This window comes from Rissa tridactyla, chromosome Z, assembly GCF_028500815.1.
Source record: "Rissa tridactyla isolate bRisTri1 chromosome Z, bRisTri1.patW.cur.20221130, whole genome shotgun sequence".
Taxonomy (NCBI): domain Eukaryota; kingdom Metazoa; phylum Chordata; class Aves; order Charadriiformes; family Laridae; genus Rissa; species Rissa tridactyla.
In genome coordinates, this window is record NC_071497.1 from 23,164,333 (window position 1) to 23,182,957 (window position 18,625).

General features: G+C 42.2%; 1 protein-coding gene and 1 long non-coding RNA gene across 11 annotated transcripts in view; one reads left to right on the forward strand and one right to left on the reverse strand.

The window, feature by feature from the left end:
• Positions 1-18,625, reverse strand: part of KCNN2 (potassium calcium-activated channel subfamily N member 2) — a 128,144-nt gene that overhangs the window by 74,311 nt on the left and 35,208 nt on the right. For both annotated transcript variants that reach the window (XR_008463710.1, XM_054184925.1), the window contains exons 2-3: positions 1,740-1,829; positions 279-1,453 (exon numbers count right to left, since the gene is read on the reverse strand). Coding sequence is in view for 1 of the 2 variants with exons in the window: in XM_054184925.1 (XP_054040900.1) it covers positions 279-1,453; positions 1,740-1,761 (1,197 nt within the window). In the remaining variant the exon portion in view is untranslated. The remainder of the gene's footprint in view (positions 1-278; positions 1,454-1,739; positions 1,830-18,625) is intronic.
• LOC128902273 (uncharacterized) overlaps positions 1,476-18,625 on the forward strand; it is a 39,815-nt gene continuing 22,665 nt past the window's right edge. For 5 of the 9 annotated variants that reach the window (XR_008463711.1, XR_008463714.1, XR_008463718.1 and 2 more), the window contains exons 1-2: positions 1,476-1,575; positions 2,327-2,404. This is a non-coding gene — a long non-coding RNA (uncharacterized LOC128902273). The remainder of the gene's footprint in view (positions 1,576-2,326; positions 2,405-18,625) is intronic. The other 4 variants (XR_008463717.1, XR_008463713.1, XR_008463719.1 and 1 more) reach the window with 3 other exon arrangements.

Below are 18,625 nucleotides of genomic sequence, written 5' to 3' on the forward strand. Positions count from 1 at the left end.
GAAAAGACACAGCCGACCCTCAGAGAGCCGCACGCAGGGACCGCTCCCGACCCACCGCCACCCCCGGCCCCAGTCCCAATGCCGGTCCCGGTGAGGGCCGCCTCGCCTCACGCTGTCGCCGGCTGAGCGGGGGCCGGCGGCACCTCGCCGCAGGCCGGGACGGGCGGAACGGGGGACGAGCAGCCCGGCCCCGCTGGGCTTTCCGAGGGTCCGGGGCCACCCCTCGACGGGGTCACCAGAGCGGCTGCCCGGCCGTGCCGGGGGTGCGGCGGCGGTACCTTGGTGTAGGCGCCCCAGGAAAGCTCGGTCTCGATGACCATGACGACGATGCCGAACATGCCGAAGATGAGCGCGTAATCGCTGAGGCGCTTGCGCTTCTCGAAGAGCGCTCGGCGATGCCCCAGCTTGTAGCCGATGTTCTGGTTCTTCTTCTTGCTGGACTTGCCGCCGCCGTTGTTGGAGCCGCCCGGGCCGGGGCCGGGGCCGGAGGGGCCGTAGAGCGCCAGGTTGTTGGAGTTGTTGTGCTCGGGTTTGGAGACCACGATCTCCGGGGCGGCGGGGGTGCCGGTGCCGGCGGCGGCGGGGCTGGCGAGCGGCGGCTGGAGCGGCTGCGACTCGGAGTCCAGCTCGTGTAGGTTCCTGCGGGACGAGCTCAGGTTGCTGAGCGGCCGCATGACGCCGCCGTTGTACCTGCAGCTGCTCATGGCTATTTCTGTGAAGGGGTTGCTCTCCCGGCGCTGCTGCTGCTGGTGGTGGTGGTGGTGGTGATGGTGGTGGTGGTGGTGGTGGGTGCTGCCGCTGCTGACACTGCTGCTGGGACTGGCTGCCTGCTGCTGCTGCAGGCTATGGCACTGGTGGTACTGAGGGTATTGGTGAGGCTGCCTGGACGCGCCGGCATGGCTGGAGGGGGTGAGCTCGCTGACGTTCAGCTGGCTGCCCTGCCGGGAGGAGGCGGCGGAGGAGAGCGGCGAGGAGTGAGTCCGGAAGGCGCCGGAGAGGGGCGAGGAGGCGCGGAGCAGCAGGGGCAGGTTATCCCCCGCGGCTGCCGCAGCAGCCCCCTGGTAGGCGCAGTTGTTGCACTGGAGGCATGGGCTCTGCTGCTGCTGCTGGAGGAGGAGGCTCTGCTTGTCCTGGCCGTGCTGCTGCTGACAGTGCGGCGGCGGGCGCTGCTGCTGCTGCTGCTGCTGTTGCTGTTGCTGCTGCTGCTGTTGCTGCTGCTGTTGCTGCTGCTGCTGCTGCTCGGGGCCGAAGCCCGCCGGGAACTGCCGCGGCGCGTCCATGCCGGGGCCGTTAAAGCCGCAGGAAGACCGGGCGGTGGTGCACCCTGCGCAATGCGTTATGGTCGGCAGGGGAGAGTCCTGCTGCCGCCACGAAGGGCCCATCCCGGCTCCCGTAGAATCCAGCCGCCGCGTCCGATTGGTCGGGCGGACCAAAACAACGGGCATCACGTCACCTGGGGGGGTGGGGGGTGTGAGGGGGGAGACACCGGCAGCGGCGTGAGGCGGCGAAGGCGGCGCCGGGTCCCCCCGCCGCCCCGCCCGGGGATCCCGCCTCCCGCCCGCCCCGCGCCCGCAGGTAAGGGCTGCCCTCGCCCCCCGCCCCCGCCCCGCCCCGCCGCGGAAACCCGGGGGTTCCCGGGGGCGGGGAGCGCGGTTGCTCCCGGGATCACCCCCCCCCCCCCTCCTCCCCCCGCTCCCTCCGCCATGACGGGTCTCCCCCGGCTCCCTGCCGCCGCTCACATCTGCGCCGTCGCCGGAACATGGGCGCCGCGCCGCGCTGCCGGAGCTGTCCAGCGGCGCCTCCCGCCCGCCGCCGCCGCCGCCGCCGCCCTGCAAAACACAGCGTCGCGCTGGGGCTCCCCTCCGCCGCCCCGCCGGGCCCCCGCCGCCCGCCCCGCGGCCTAGGGCCCTGGCCCGCCGCCGGCCGCCCTGGCGCCGGGCCGCGGGGAGCCCTCCCCGGCACATCTCGGGCCTGTCACGGAGCGGGGGGGTGGAGGAGGAGGGGGGACACGGGACACGACGGCTTCTGCCGTCCCTCTGCTCCCTCCCTCGGCTGGAGAGCGGAGAACCGGCCGCCGGGGCGTGAGGCCGCCACCCGGGACCCGGCCGGGCGTGGTTTGGGGTTTGGAGACCCGCTCTGGCGGGTCGGCAGGAGCTTTTTACCGTGAAACGGGGGGGTCGGTGTCACGGAGGAGCTGCCTTCCCCTCTGGCGCCGCTTCCCCGGCGTGCAGTGTCAGCCCAGCCCTGAAGTTGGTCGCCTGCGACCATTTTGCCTCTTCCCCATCCTTTCCCTCCCGAAGTCTCACTGAATAATTCATTCCCGCAGCTCCCTTTGGCAGGGTAATGTCTGAACCAGCTAAAGTCTCTTTTCTGCGTTTATTTAAGGGAAGAATCAGTGAGAACGGTAAGTGGTTTGCCTTGTTACAGCTGTGCCGTTCTTGTCACCTAGGTGAGCTTATGAGAGGTTTTGGGTTTTTTTATTTATTATTTTTCCCCCCCAGTCAGGCATCACCATCTTTGTGGCTCGAAAAATCAACTGCAAAATTTGATAGCCTGGAAGATTTCCTTACATCTTTTAACTTTTCAGTAATGTTAAAGACAAAATTCACTAAGCCTTTCTAGCATAAAAGCCTATGTTGTTATAATTTCTGTGTCTCACATGACATTCAGTTTCCTTTGAAACTCTACACCCTTGAATGGCTTGCAGTTTAGAAATACGAGGGAGGCACTGTTATTTACAAAGTTTTTAAATATGCTCTGCTTTAAAATTTCAATGGCTTAATTCCTAACCAAGGTGTACCTTTTACAGCAAGCACATATTGCACACACACAATCAGACAACCCTCACTAATGTAGTAAATACCATGCTTGTACAATATAGATAGATTATTTACAAAGTGACCAAAAAATTAAAAATCTCTGAGTATGTTTACAGAGCATAGGTTGTTTTGGAAAATAGCTCGGAAATGCTTGGAAAAAGCACCCCCATGAATAGGAGTGTATGCAATATACAGCATCATAATGACTTGTGATAATTCAGAATTTGTTTAACAACCAAGTTTTCAATACAAATCCACACACACATTCTTGCGTGAATGATCAAGCACTTTCTAAATACATCACTCTGTTTTTAAATCACACTAAAGGGTATTTGTATGCTCTCTTAGTTCCCCTGAGCACCAAAGACCGAGAAAAAAGATGCTTTTATTTTTAAGAATGAACAGGCTGTTTAACACAGCTTCAGATCTTCCACTGATTGTTGAAAAAAACACGGTGCTATAATTCTGTCTCACTGGTGCTATTTTGCCTGTGTTTTCAAAGACACAGGGATAGCAAGCCGCTTAGAAAATGAAAATCTTAGGGAACCCAGGCTTTTATCACTCTGTAAATAAAAGTGCTGCACAAGCGAGCTGTGAAAATACATGTTTTCTGAACTAGTTAAAGATTTAGATAGGCCTAGGTTTCATCTTTCCTTTTCTGTTCGTGCCATGCTCTTAATGTTTGCTTGAAGATTCTTTCTGTTGTGTTCTTAAGATAAAGTCCTCAGGACCTAGTTTACCATGAAAGATTTTTAAAGAAATTTGTAAATCTTTTATGTTTTGTTTAGAAGTCACCAAGGCTCTGTCCTGTATTTTCATCTACTCTGGTCATGCAAGGCTTTATTAGAATTGTGAAGAAAAAATTGATCCTTTTAAAGTCTTGGTAGACTAAAATACATGATAGCTATATTCTACATGGGGAAATGATTGCATTTATTTTTCTAATTCATATATAAAAGTTACAACTCCCAATTTTAATACCTCTACTGCTGCTATCCTGTTTATTTGTAGAAACGGCAAGGACAGTGCTGTAACTAGCTTTTAGATATTTCATCTACTTGCTTGATTGTTTCATTATGTGAATAAACAAATGAATATTCCCGTGTTTAACACAAGAGGTCATACTAATCACACAGCATGTTACAAAACTAATCAGCTAGGGTTTTCAGTTCCATTGTGCAACCTGGGATATCTCATCACAGTTTCAAGGTCTAAAATAAGAATGGTCGAGAGTTTGCATTTTCAGAGCTAAAGAGGTAAACCTTCCTCTCTATGAAACTGATTAATGAGCTGGAATAGAAAGGTGCTTTTTAATCTAATATCTTCCCTTGTAAAACAATTTTAAAGTTCACTTTTAAAAATTAGTGTATTTGTTTTCAGAAATAAAATATATTCTTCACGTGAACTGAATTGTTATATTCTTTTCTATCACAAATAAATTATCATGGGCAGCTCAGACCTGCGAAATCGTACTAAACTGGTAACAGTGAACCCTATTAAATAAACAGTATCTGTTTGGGATTGGGGGCTTTGTTTTTTCCTACCTTTTCATTATATACTGGATGGAACTGCTCTTATCATAGGTCCTGCTGCTGCTGTTTTTACACGTGTGTGTGTGTAAAAGCGTATGGCACACACCTTTGTACAAAGTACGAGAGACATTTACTGCAGATCTCATTTGAAAATTGTGATTATTAGAGATGTTCAGAAAACAGTTGTTTTTTGGTTTGGTTTTTTTTTCTAAACCCACTAATTGCAAGAACAAGATAAATACTGTTGAGCAAAACCGTACCAACAGCAGGCCAGGAAGCTCAACAGACCCAGGAAAAATTAGATTTCTGAGGAAAAAACCAGTATGAAATATTTGAAGTGACAGCTAACAGCTAGTCATTTGAAAAGCTCAAATAACAACATCCAATGGAGATGCAACACCTACAGGCTACAATAAAAGGTATTAGAAAGCTATTTTGGCTGTTATCGTGTTGCCCACCCCCCCGCCCCCCCCATGCCAGACTCCTGTGAAATCACTGAGAATTTTGCACTCATAAAAAAGTCAAAAAATACAGAAAGATAGTAACAAGTAAACAAAAGGAATGGAAAAAAAAAAAGCCTAGGATATTCCATTCTGTAACAGTAGTTTGAACTCAAAGCACATTCTCCACAAGACCTAGGAGTTTCTAGAAAGCACCAAAGGAAACAGCCTTGTCCAGTTCAGATACAGCAAGCGGGTACATGGCTCAGTGTATACACAGAAGGATGCCATGCAGTGAAAGCAGAGTCACATTATTAAAAACAGAGGTAGCACCGGCAGCAATGGGGTATCATGAGATCATTCAGGGGTATCCGTGCAGCAATAAAAATGCTTTGGGATACGACACCAAATGACTGCAGCACAGCTGCCAAGACGATGGCATGGAAACTAACCATATGAGCCACATGTGTAAATTATCTTTTGCATACCATCTGGCAGGCCTTTTACCCACCAGATGTCTCTGACATTCACCCCAGCAACTTCTGTTGTCACATAGTTATATGCCCTAAATGGAATCCACCCCTGCTGGACTTGTGCTTATGTCAAAGATAATGTTCCACAGTAGTGAGGGAAGGAGAAGAAATACCAAATAATGATTCTGTGCAGATACTACAGCTCCATATTAGAAGGAGGCATGCTTTGCTGTTTCTCCTTTTGGTTCTGTACTGTTCTGCACTTTCTTCTGCTTCTCCAGCGTATCACCAACGAAAATGAAGATTCACTCCAGTTAAAAACGTTAATCTATTATCAGAGACACATAGGATAGAAAAGATAAGGATACAGGATTGACAGCTCTAAAATGGTAACCAAAGTTTTCAAAAGTGGGGATGTCTTAATTCATGGGGATGCACCTTAAGAAATATCTACAATTGCTACACACCTTTCCTCCAGTGAAGGGGCCTTCCTTAAGAGATGGAGTTTTTCAAATTTTTTGTTAACATTTTTTATTACTATTAAACATGTTGAAAATAATGGATGGGGTCCACAAAACAGCTGGGAAAGGTGTTTCTTCCCTTAATTCACTTTCTCATGCTTTCTGGATATTTTTATAGTACTTGGAGATTACACAAACCTAATGGCTTACTTTCTTCCCACTACTTTTTTTCTCATTATCAAGAGATACTGCCACCTACAAGGAATTTCTTAGCTAGCTAATTGTCTCAGCATTAATACTATTTTGCCCAGCTGATACAGGTGATCACCAGGTGACTATTAGATTATGTTTAATCTACCTTTATTATTCTCACAAATTGAAGTTTTGTAACAGAACTGTAACTCAGTGCAATTACTGAAATGATAACATCATGCAGTATTTCTATTTCAGCCTGTACAAAAGCACAGAATGACTCTGAGCATGTGGGGGTTTATCAAGTGCGGGAGCTTACTTTTAACTTGCAGAATCCCGTATTTGAAGAATTTTGACCCATTGAGTCCAGTGAGACAGTGTTTACATCTAAATATAAGAACATACCTTGCAAAGTTGGTAGTGCGCAAATTGAAGATGTTAGCAGCCCTTTTCCTCTCCATGAAATATGTCATTTCTGATTCATGTAGCAACTGGTTCTAAATAATTAGATTTCATTTGCCTTTTTTTGAAAAATAAATATTTTTTTCCATTGGTACTTTCCACCAGTGCTTCCATTTTACTATCAGAACATAGTTACTACAGATTTGCACTGGCCTTGTTGTGTTTGGAAAATTCATTCTAGGTTACTAATAACATATCCCTTATTAGGCTGTAAAATGTGAAAAATGGACTTTGCTTTCATCAAGTGACAAATATGTGGGGTGTATGATTGCTTTCAAATATTAAATGCATTGTATATTCTTCCAGTCAGTAGCCCTCCCTGTTAAAAACCTGATAAAATGTAAGGTTGCTTCTTTCATTGTGTTTACTGGGGGATTTTTTATTTGTTTCTGCAGTCCTGATACACTGAAAGACTCTACAACTTCCACAGCATGTTCAAATCCCACGTCACAAAAGTCTGTTTGTTTCTTGCTCTCATCATCATACCTAAAGCCTTTTGGATAGGTTCATAATACACCTGAATGTCAATGTACGTTGTGGCACTGTTTGCAGAAATCATATCTCTATCAAGTCTGGAAAATTTATACACTTGCAGGACAAATGGAAGCAGGGAGAAGATGAAAGCCCATGTCCAGTTTTATGTTACCTGCAGTGCCACTTTCTTCTCCATATACACTGAATTGTATTTGTGGGTTTTTTTCTGTAACTTACGAGATGGATGACTCAAGAAACGAGTTTGGGACAGAGGAATGGGGCAGTCGCTGAGGGAAGAGCATCTCACTCCTTCCTTCCTAGCTATGTCTGTCTGCAGCCATCTCTGCAACCCAGTGTATCAGATTAGTAGCCCTTATATTAGCAAAGTGACATTTAATGATGCGTTATCATTGTAGACTGCTTTAAAAGGTTAGGGTAGCCAGAGCGTTTCTCAAAGAAAAAAGCATTTTTTTTTTTATTCCATCTACAACTTAACACATTCAAAAGATATTCTACATTAGATGCAGAATGTCTGATGCATGCACATCTGTCTGATGCAGAAATGTGAAATACATGGACAGTGTGTTTTTTTCAGTCCTGACTAGCATTTTAGATTCTTTGTCTTTTTGGAAGATCAGAATCAAGTTTGAAACGGAAAAGATCTTCTAGCTTTAATTATGAAATCTCTGCTGTAACTATTATAAGGTATGTCGTAGAAGTTCTTTCTCAGAATAATTTTCCTAATATTAAAAATGTATCAGGGTTCAAGCTGGTCCGAATAAAACTAGTTTTTCTGTCTCACAGAAGACTCTCCTCTGGAGAAGAAAGCCACCCATAGGGCATTGTAGGAATCCATTTTCCCCTTTGTGGTCATTACTACAAAACTAATAAGGCACATAGGTAAGAGATCTTCCTGTACCATCTGGGGGAAACAGCAATGCAGTTGTCAGACAGTGTTGAGAGCAACAACTCATCAAATTGTCACTACTCATTAATGCACTTTGTTTTTAAGGACAGAATTCCAGTATGCAGCCAGCCATGTTCTCTGAAAGGTGGAGGTGCAACCTGCACCTGCACCTCCACACACCTCATTTCTAGGCACCTGAGCCCCACTGCGGAGCTGAAGCACGTGGATTAGAGGGCTTAGCAACCGGTATGCAGAGCCTGAGTTTGTCAGGAGTATGAACTGAGGACAGGGACGCAACCTCAATACCAACACTTAACCAATGACTCTCCTATTCAGGAGAACAATTTCCTGATGGGGTATGAGCTTAAGCATTTTATTTTAAAAGCCATCATCCATTGTGTTGTCCTCTTAAATGTAAGATAGATGGGTCTGTGTGTTTCTTGTCCACATAAACACAGTAGGGAAGAAAAAGCTATTTTCTTTTCTGCCAGCCTAGATGAACTCACACACATGCCCCAACTCGTAGAGCAAGTCCTAAAAATCAAGCTGTATCACAATTGAGGGAAAGAACAACCAATCCCCCCCTTGCATTTATCTATACATGAAATGTAAGATGATTCATTGGGTCAGACAAGACACAAGACACATAGATCTAGACAAAACCCAGTCAATCTCTTCAGCGTAGGAACAGGAATACCTTTCTAGGAGATGAAGAGAGACCCTTTCACAGACCCTCTCCAAGAGCAGTCCGCAATATCTACTGATGCCCACTTTGGAGGAACCACAGGAGGCAGCTGGCCATCTCCAGACTCATGTCTACAGATGCTTCAGCACAGTAACATCATTTGAATGCTCAGGGGAGCATGCAGCATGTCAAACCCCAGATCTCAAAGCTACTTTCAGAATTTTCCTGAAGTCTTGAGGCTCAAATGTCATTTGCTAGAAATTTATAACAATGTCTTAAGTGTTTATTCTGATGTTCAAGAGTCACTTATACTTTACAATACCCTGAACAGTGGTCACTGTTAGTCTTGAGTGTGAAATTCAGCATCTCTCCTGTTAAATACGTAGGAAAAGGAGGATTCACTACAAGCTAATGTCATCATACTCATTTGTCGTTCAGTTAACATGCAGCTGTCAGTTCAGATGAATTTTTGTCCTGATGTCCTTTCCATGCACATGCTACGTAACTGGCAGGACTGCCATTCCAAGATGTGAAGCTGCTATGTGACTGCTAGTTTAAACCGATTTTAAGTGTCTGCGTGTGCTCTTTACTAAATCTGGAGAGACACTTAGCTTTGTGAATTTCTTTTTCAACTTCAGCAAGCTTTTTTATGATTTATGCTTTACAAGCATGTTTTGCAGAAAAACGAAAAAAGACTTTACATTTGACGTAAAATAGCCACAATTTCATTTATATCATGTGAAATGTGTCATTAATAAAATAATTTAAAAAAAAGCCACATTATAGAAGTTCTGGCTTTGTTAATTCACAAGAACTGCCTAGACTATTTTTACTCTGATCTACCAGAAATTTACTCTTTAAACCCCTGAAGAAAACTTACCAAATCAGTATTCAATGGTAGCCAAAAGGAAATACCACAGTTGTCCCTCTGAAATGTTTCTATATTCTAGACCAGAATTTAGGAGTTTGGTTCTACTTTGTTTTATTTTTTTGACTGCTGTGAACATGGACAGGATATCTAATTTACTATTAAATGGCATGACTTTGCAGAAAGTGCACTCCAGGTTGTATTTGCCTATTAAATTAGTCAGTGCTACCATGCAAACAAAAGCAATATCAACAAAAGTCGGTGAGACTGCAGAACTGTGTGCTGTGGCAATTCCTTAAAGGCTAGAAGTAGTTATGATTAGGAATAAAAATAAAATACTGCTAAATACATTTGCAATGCAAGTTACAATGAACTGTCACCTTTTAACGATTCTGGTTGAAATTGCAGTTCCCCCAAAGCTGAATGATCATTTGGAATTTTTTTCCCTGTGATAGATGCAATCTTTTCCACAAAAAAACCCCGGTGCCTGATTCCAAGCTGTTACATGACAGAAGTAAATAATCTGAAATTTTGTTGGTAAAAATAAATCAATAAACACCCATCTCTGCTTTCTCAAATAATCAGCTATTATTCAGTGATCCCAGTTCACAACCTTTTCATGCTCCTTTCTGTGCGTGAGGGGATTAGAACAGAAGTTTTTGTATTTCTCATTCTGAGGCTGGTACATTTGTTAAACAAAAAAAGTCACAGAATGCAGTCATGCCTTTGAAGTCTGGCAGCTAAGACCTGAAGGTGAACGCCATCATTTCTGCTCTTGCACCAATGAATAGCTGTCTATCCAATACAGAAAAATAACCAAAAGGGTGTCACAAGAATGTCTGTGCTCAGAACACCTTGTGCTGTCCTGTGGGGCTGGATACCACAGGAAAAGCTGTAAGGGCACTGGGAGTTTGCAGTGTCCTCGGTGACTTAGTCTAACAATAAGACTACTGAATAAGGGAGAGAATAGTGTGGCCTACTACAAAATTATATGTTCGTCTATTTTCCTTTTCTTGCAACAACTAAACCACCTTTTTTTCTCTTTTTTCTTCTTTTTTTTTTTTTTTTTTTGTAATTACACGATACTGCATATTGAGAATTTCTGGTTTTGTCAGAGATGAAAAAGAACTCCTAAATCTGGTTTGATGTGAAGCTAAAGTTCCTAATACCCCTGCTCAAAAATAAATTATTCACAGTTTTACTCCTTCTAACTTTGTTCACCTCTGTTTCGAGTGTAATGCTTTCGTTTCTATAGGCAAGTATTTGCACAGAACAAAAGTGTGTGCCAATGAATGTTTGCTCATGTCTTTCTACAAAAGTATCTCTTTGCAGATGTAAACGTATATTTAGTAGACATAGTCTGAATATTTACTTTTGAAAACTGCCTTAGAAGACAATGGCAGATGTAATTGCAGAATCTAGGTCAGGATGATAAATCTACGGCAAGTGAAATACAGGAAGCATTAATAAAAAGCCATACAATTATAGGTGTCATTTTCTAATGAAATGTAATGGCTTACATTTGCAGAAATGTGGCTGCTGTACGGTAGGCACAAACTCTGCCAATAAGTTTGCATCTACCTGTATAACTTCAGGGCTGCAAGCAGGCTGGGGAGTTAGGTGCTGAAGCACTGGAAATGCATGCACTGTTCCCACACTGTAGGGAAGAGTGGCATTTCTGCCTAATATGAGGCAAAGCGCGAACTTGTGTGAAAATACCCTCTAGCATGCTTATAAAAAATTTCTTTTAAGTGGCCAAAAGCTATTCAAGTGGATCAGTATTGCTTATTGGTCTCTGATCTGTAATATAAAAGCAACTCATGAGAGCGGAGCTAGAAATGAAAATAAGACAGCAGTCACTATGAAGGAATATTGGAACTATGTGAGGTGGAAAGAATGGTAATGAGGGATAAAAAAAGCTGCAATTCCAAAATAGATGTGACAGCAGATGTTTAAAAAAAACAATCTGAGACATTGGGATTGAAAAGTGTAATTAAAAGAATGAGAGGTGATGTTTTGGCCAGAAATATGACATACATACAAAAGAAATTGTCTAAATGTGATGTGTCACCAGCACTGAATTTCTTAAAATGCAAGAATGTCAGTAATTAAATGCCAGTGATAAATTCTGGGAACAGATTTTATCCATGTAGAATACAAATATCATTTTGGCCTAAGTCCTGAACAATGAAAGTTGGCTTGCTGATTTAAGATACGTGGTCTTTTAAGGACAGTCCTACCCGCGAGAATATCTTGTCATCTTTACAAACTAGATCGAGGTCCTCCACAGATGGAGGAGGTAGCTGGCATGTCCCTCTTCGTGTTTTAGAAGGCAGATAAGGCCCGCCAGCACCAGGGCTGCCCCTCTTTGCAATCTGTGGGGAGAAGGCAGTGCCCAGGCTCCGAGTTTAGGCGAGTATCCTGTCCCTGATGGGAGCTAATCAGAGATGCGGTAGACGAAGAGTGCTAAGGACTTGGCAGTAGATACAGGGATAATCCATCCCCCTTGCTCTTGCTTACAAGGGCAGAATGGGGGATGCATTCAGCTTGACTTTAAATGACGTGGGTGACGGAAGCCTGGTCACCAGTGTGGAAAGATGGGTCCGTGTGGATGGAGGGACAGCCATAGCTCTGCTGCTGGTAGCACCCCTTTCCAGTGCATCTCCACCATGCAGCCGGCCGTCAAGGCATGCGTACCTGCTTGGTCTCAGCTCTGCACCAAAGCGGTTTTGCCACTGATAGCTATGAGATATTAGGTTGGATCTCTCTTCCAGGGTCTCTTATTTGAAATGCTAGATATAAATCTAAATTGATACCCCAGCCGCCTTCTAATCTCTCTGAGTTTAAAGCTCAGGTTTACCAAAACAGTAATTTGCAAAGGTTCACATTTTATGAAAAAAGAATCCCATTATAAATTTTTAATATTCCCATTTCTAATATTTCATTTACTTGCTCATAACTTCTGGTAAGAGAGAGAAAACACAGGTCCTGTTCTGTTTTTCTGTAGTATCTATTTTATTTTTATGCCCTTTTATATAAAGCACTATTCTTACAACATTGTGGAGCTAAGATATTTTGAAGATGACTCAAAAAAGCTTACAAGTGAGGAGGGCGTGTAGTACATTTTTTTCACAAGTGTTTTCTATGTCTGGCCAATGGAAGTTATCCCTTTCTCAGCCTCCTTTAGCATTCAAATGGCCTTCTTGAAAGGGAATGTCGAGTGCAGCATTTCAAAGAATAAGGCTACTGCATTGCCTTCAAAGCTATTAAGTTATTATTGCTATTCTTCATCCTATTACTTATGTATGCATTTTTGGCTGTGACTGTATACTGAAGCTGTTCACTGAGCTACCTGCAGTAATGGATAATAATACCTCAGGTGACTCTGTAAAAGAAGGTTAAAATTGTTCATTTATTGCTACATTAAAGCAATAGTTTCCTAAGGTTCCCAACTTTATATGATTTAAGCCAAGCTTATCTACAAAGTCCAAGCAAAAAACTCCTAATTAGTAATGACCATCCCACCACAACATCCTTTATCCTGTTAAGGCATGTGCAAAGATTAACACCGTTTACTTTTCAGATTTATGAATATTCAGGTTTTTCTAAATGTACATGTGACAGAGCAGTGCAGTAAAGGGGACAGATTAGTTTCTGGTATAGCTGTGAAGAGTATGGCTCAGGCACCATGCAAGTTATGTCAAACTCTTGGAGGTGGTGTGCCAGATCCTTCGGAACTTCTTAGCTGATGTATTTTGCCAAACTGATAATTAGATGAGGTGCTTAGCAATTCTGAAATTTAAGCCAATTACTATGAAACTAACAGATTTCTTATTCTCTCTTAATTCTACTACAAGTTTCTATTTTTCACTACTAGGCAGAAGGGTGCAAGTATTCCAGGCCTAAAGAAAATAGTGGCACAGTGCCAGCGCAGGCAAATACAGGTCATTTCCCTGTGGAATTTTTCTAAAATAATATAAACAAGACTGTGTCTTTTGTAAGTTTATGGAGACAATGGATACTGAATATGTGCTTAGTGAACAATCTGAGAAGAAAGTATTAGGTTAATCAGTAGTTTTGATTTAGGACAGCTAGATTTTGTGGTGGCATTCATTCTCTTGTGGCATTCAAGTAAGAGTATTACATAAATATAGACATCATATTAAAAGTAGATTACTGGAATTGTGCTAATTCAGGGAGGAGGGAAATATATGAAAAGAGGCATTAAATATTGAAATCAGACATACTGGAAAACTAGAAAGTACTTTCTCAGTAACAGTATGACAGTGGATGCAAATTAGACGTGCTAGATGAAAATAACTTTCAAGGAGAATCCCAAGAAATTTGTTTCTGAAATTTGAAGAACTGTGCACAATGTTATTTGGTTTGTCCATCTGTTGTAGCACTCTTGTGTTTCTGTGTAAAGAGATTGCATAAATGTATTTATTGCATGAACATGTTCTTGTATATGTTATTGATTTATATATGAATGAATGAAATGGGTAATGAGGTTCAAAGCATTCTCTACTTCTTCCAGAAAGCAAATCCTTAATTTAGGTCTATATAGTTGCCTGGCATAATACAGCCTCTTAGGAATCTCCAGAAATAGAATTATTGGATATAATCCTGATACTTGAGAAATGATAAAGGATCAGTGAAGCACAGAAGATGACTGACACTAGAAGAATAAACAATTAGAAGATAATCCAGATTAGAAGCTTGGCAATAGCTCACAGTCTTATCTTTGAAATTGTATTTTCTTAATTTTAGAAATTAATTTGAAAAAGTGCTCACTTAAGGTAGAGAAATATTACGTATCCTAGAACACCTTCTCTCATTTCGAGATTTGCCTGTTTTGAATAGCTGCTCGGTAATTTGCCTATTTTAAGTTCCTGGTTCCAGAAAATTTCCTAGTAGATGGATTTCTTAATTCTGGTTTACATTAATTATATCTCACTTGAGTATATGTTTACAATAATTGCGTAAAATTATGAATGCTATTACAGTAGAACATAAATGATGAACTCTAAAGCATTTAACCAGTGAAACTCCTCACTACTGAATACCCACTCAGCTCCACAGAGCATCCCTTAACCTCTCTGACAAGAACTAGAGGTTCAAAAGCTGTGCACCACATCAGCAGTAGTAATAAATGCTGTATTTCTCAGCACTATAACAGTTCTGGGGTATCTAGCCACTATTCCAGAACCTTTACTTGATGATTACAACTTGAAACTTTACACAACATGTTGGAAGAGTTGGTCATCTAACCATGAAATTGAGGAACAACATGTGAACCTGATCTAGCCAGTAGACAACTGCCATCTGAGGGATGATGGCACTTCACGAAAATAAGATGCTGCCATACAGTACACAAGATAGACTCCCAGATCCAGACTGTTTCTTAGGGCAGAGTATTCACCGCTGCTCCCTGCAAAATGGAGGGGAGGTGGAAAAAGGAAGAAGAGGATGCAGCGGTGCCTGTGCCCTCTTTCACCTGTTCAGCACATGCCCAAGATGCAGAACAAATAGAGTCGATATCTTCCTTTGCTTGATGAGCTTTAATGTGCATCTCTTAGCTCAATGCTTTAGCCACTAACCTAGAGGTTCTCTGAAATGGGACTCTTAATAGAATACACTTTAAACACTCATTAGTACCAGGGACTGGAATCCAGGCTTCCAAGTCCCAAATGACTTCCTCAGCCATTAGTCTGCAGAGCTTTGCAATGGCTATTTAATTATTCTGTTCAACAGTAAGAGTAATTGAGAAAACCTTACCCTATATTCTGGCAATTAGAGAATCCAGCTCAGAGGGATTTAAGATTTTATCACACAGGAGAGATCTACAGCATGGTCTCTCACATGCTAGGGGACAGTCCTAGCCCCTAAGATTATTTAATAAGTGAATTTTTGGGAACAGGTAGTAGCACCTCTGTTTTGGAAGGAGCAGTGAGGGAAGGAGAGAAGCTATATAGCAAGTTGCAAAAAATGCTTACTGGAGTTGGCCATGATGGTGTGAGATGTAGAAGAAATACTCAAGGTCGTTTTGTTCTGGGCAGGCACAGACATTAGCTGATGATCACATGTAAGATTTTAGTCCTGGCCATCCCCAAAACCAAGTGACTTAATAATTTGACTAATAGGAGGGAAAGTATCTGCATAATCAAGTAGCAGATGTGATCTTACATCTTTCAACAAGTCCCCCATAAAGAAGAGATCCAGACAGACAGTTTGAATATCTATCCCACATTGATTTTTCAGTAAAAGAGGATATGGGAAAAACAAATAAAGGAGGGAGTATCAGCCAGTATTTACCTGTGCTTTTGGTGGTTAAAGATGAAATAGCTGAATTACTGACTGCAGAATATATAATCTCTTGCTTAAGGCTACATCAACATCAGAGAGCTAGCAAATGGCCAATATGATGCCAAGGTTCCAGAGGAGATAATTGACACTACAAACAAGTAAACCTGATGTCAGGACTGCAAAACTGAGTAAGGACTACAGTAAAAGACAGAAGTGATACACACACAGATCGATACAATTTTGGGAAAGAATAATTTTTTTTTCTTCCCCTTCAGGGGCCCTATCTAAAAATTCAATGTATTTCCTTGAAGAATTCAACACAATTCTGTTAACAAGGGAAAACCATTTAATATAGTTGGATTCAAAAGGCAATTTAGGGGCACCCTGAAATCAAGTTGTCTTTGCAGTAAATAATCATTACTTTTTTTTTCTCCCATCACTGTATAATTTTCCTTAAGCATTAAAATAGATTGTTATGTGGCAAGGCCATAGCACTAAAATTAAATAAAGCATTTCGTTTACTGAGGCAGAGTAGCAAGTCACTTTATCAAAACATTTCAAACACATTAATTCTGGTTTTTTTTTTTCTCTCTGCATATACACTTTTAAGATTATGTTTGTAAGTACTAAGAGGATGCCTAGCAGCCCTGATAATCTCACTGACCTTCCACCAACGCCCTATTGGAAATAAATAAAACAAAGGAAAATGGCAGCTGAATATGAGCAAACTTTGCATTAAAATACAGCATACCTTTATTTCGGCTGTTACGAGGGTGTGAGTCATGTGGCAGCAGTACCCCTGCTAAGATGGGCAAAGCAGGCAAAGGGAGAGACTCCTACAGCAAACCATTCAGGGAACTAAATCCTGAAAAAGCTTTTTTGCTCTGATTTTAGAAGAAGGCTATTCACATGATTGAGTTAGCTGGATAATCAGAGCAATCAGATTTTAAAGGGAAACATAAATAGCTTTTTATCAAAAGTGATAGTTTCATCAAGGATGATACACAGCAAGGTTTCTCCCCTTTTGTACAGTGTATTTTTCTTCTCCCTTTTCCTGCTACCCTTTGTGCATATAATAGCAATAGCTTCAGTTTTATATGTACTATATGCAACTGCAGACTTATTTACTTAAAAAAAAAAAAGAGTGCAAATAGGGTCCTTGAGTCACTTTTTAACTGACAGATGGTCAATATTTTTCATATAATATTTTTCTTCACCTTCCCACAAGGAAACTTATGCCTAACATTTGTTTGTCATGGAGAGAAAAAAGAAGTTTCAGATTTTAGGGTTTTATTCCTTTTCCATTGCACCCTATCTATCTCCATCAGTAAACTTGATTTGGGAAGCAGTTTTAGCTGAGAATATTGATTTCAATTACATGAAGAAGGAAGATACAGAAGGATTATTGAAAGAGAAAGAGGAAAAGAGGAAGAGTGTTGAGAAATGCTGATCTTACCAAAAGAGAAGCACCGCCGTAGTGGAGATATTCAGTTAATGGAAGATAAGCCAAATCCTCTTTGTATATTAATTTCTCCTTTGAATTCTGTCTTTCATCTGACAGGAGTAGCATTAGCAATCTACACAAAAATAATCGTGCCTATCTTGTAACCTTGTAAATGTAAGAAAAATAAAGGAGAAATGAAGAAATTGAACTTCAACATTTGCAGCTGGACTATTTATATCTAATCTATAAATATATAGGACATTGTTTTGTACTCCCTTTGTTTTATTGTACTCCCTCACATGGCTAAGCCAAAGACAAAAAAAGGATCTATTTTAGATGTAGTTACAGCTTTCACAGCACTCAGTATTGTGAAAAAGACAGCTTTCTACTTCAAAACTGCTTCCCATAATATTTGTACTTTGCAGATGAGTTACAAAAGCTTTGATTTTAATTTGGGGGAGAGGAAAATTACTGAGGCATCAGAGAACTGGATAATCCTTCTAGATCTATTCTGCAGAAACTGAGTTGAGAGCTGGATGACACAGTATGGTTTTTTATCCCATAGTATGTATAACCATACCTTATGTTCATTTGCTTAATTCATTGGTCTGCTTCCCAATAAGTGTTTTGCAAAGAACCTAATCTTTCTGTATCTCTTAAACCTTTTTTTTTTTTTTCCCCGGAAATGGCTTTAAAATTTGACTGTCTTATTTCTTGATAGAAATACTTGCCACTTTAAAAAGGCGTGAGCTTCAGAAGGTGCTGAGAATCTAGTCTCAAGTATCAGGCCTTGTAAATGCCTGAGGTTTGGCACAAAGGCAGTGGTTCCAACGTCATTGCAGGCTTGTGAAAACCTAGTCCTGTGTTTTCTAAAGTATGTAAGCCAAATTCCTCACCTCAAAATCAAATATTCAGTAGGATCAAATGCCTATGACAGTAAGTGAAAAGATATTAATTTAAATAGCTGCTGGATCAAGCCTCTACTCTTTCTGTATCTGTCACATTTAGCACACTACATTGTGAAGCTGGCTGCTGGTGTCCCAGTGCTGAGCATTGCAAAAACCTAACTTTCAGGTAGTGGAACACAGCCGTAAGCACCTAGGCTCCCTGGGCAGAAGAAAGACGGGTTTCTAAACAGGATCCACAAGAGCTATCTGATAGTTAAACACAAGTGCAAAAAATGTACTTTATATGTGGCCTGTTCCCCGGGTTAGTAAGCATCAGAGGTGAGCACCTCTCTCCACTTCAAATTCAGAGCCTGAAACCTCCCCCTAACACACATCAGTATAAAAGCAAGCCAGAAACAGGAACAGCATCTTCTCTCCTACATCATAGTCTTGGGATTAGAAACTCATCTCCTACCTTTTGGAAACTGTCCTGGACTAATATTTTACTGTATGTATCTCTCTCCTGCCAAAGTGTTGAATAAAGTCTTTGAGGAAGAAAAAGAAGAGAAAAGGAGAGCCTGACTACAGGCTCCAGCATTCAGTGAGGCAGGGATTCCTGATGTCCGAGGCTCTCATATTTGTCCTATATAAATATGGACCATTACCTCCATCTCC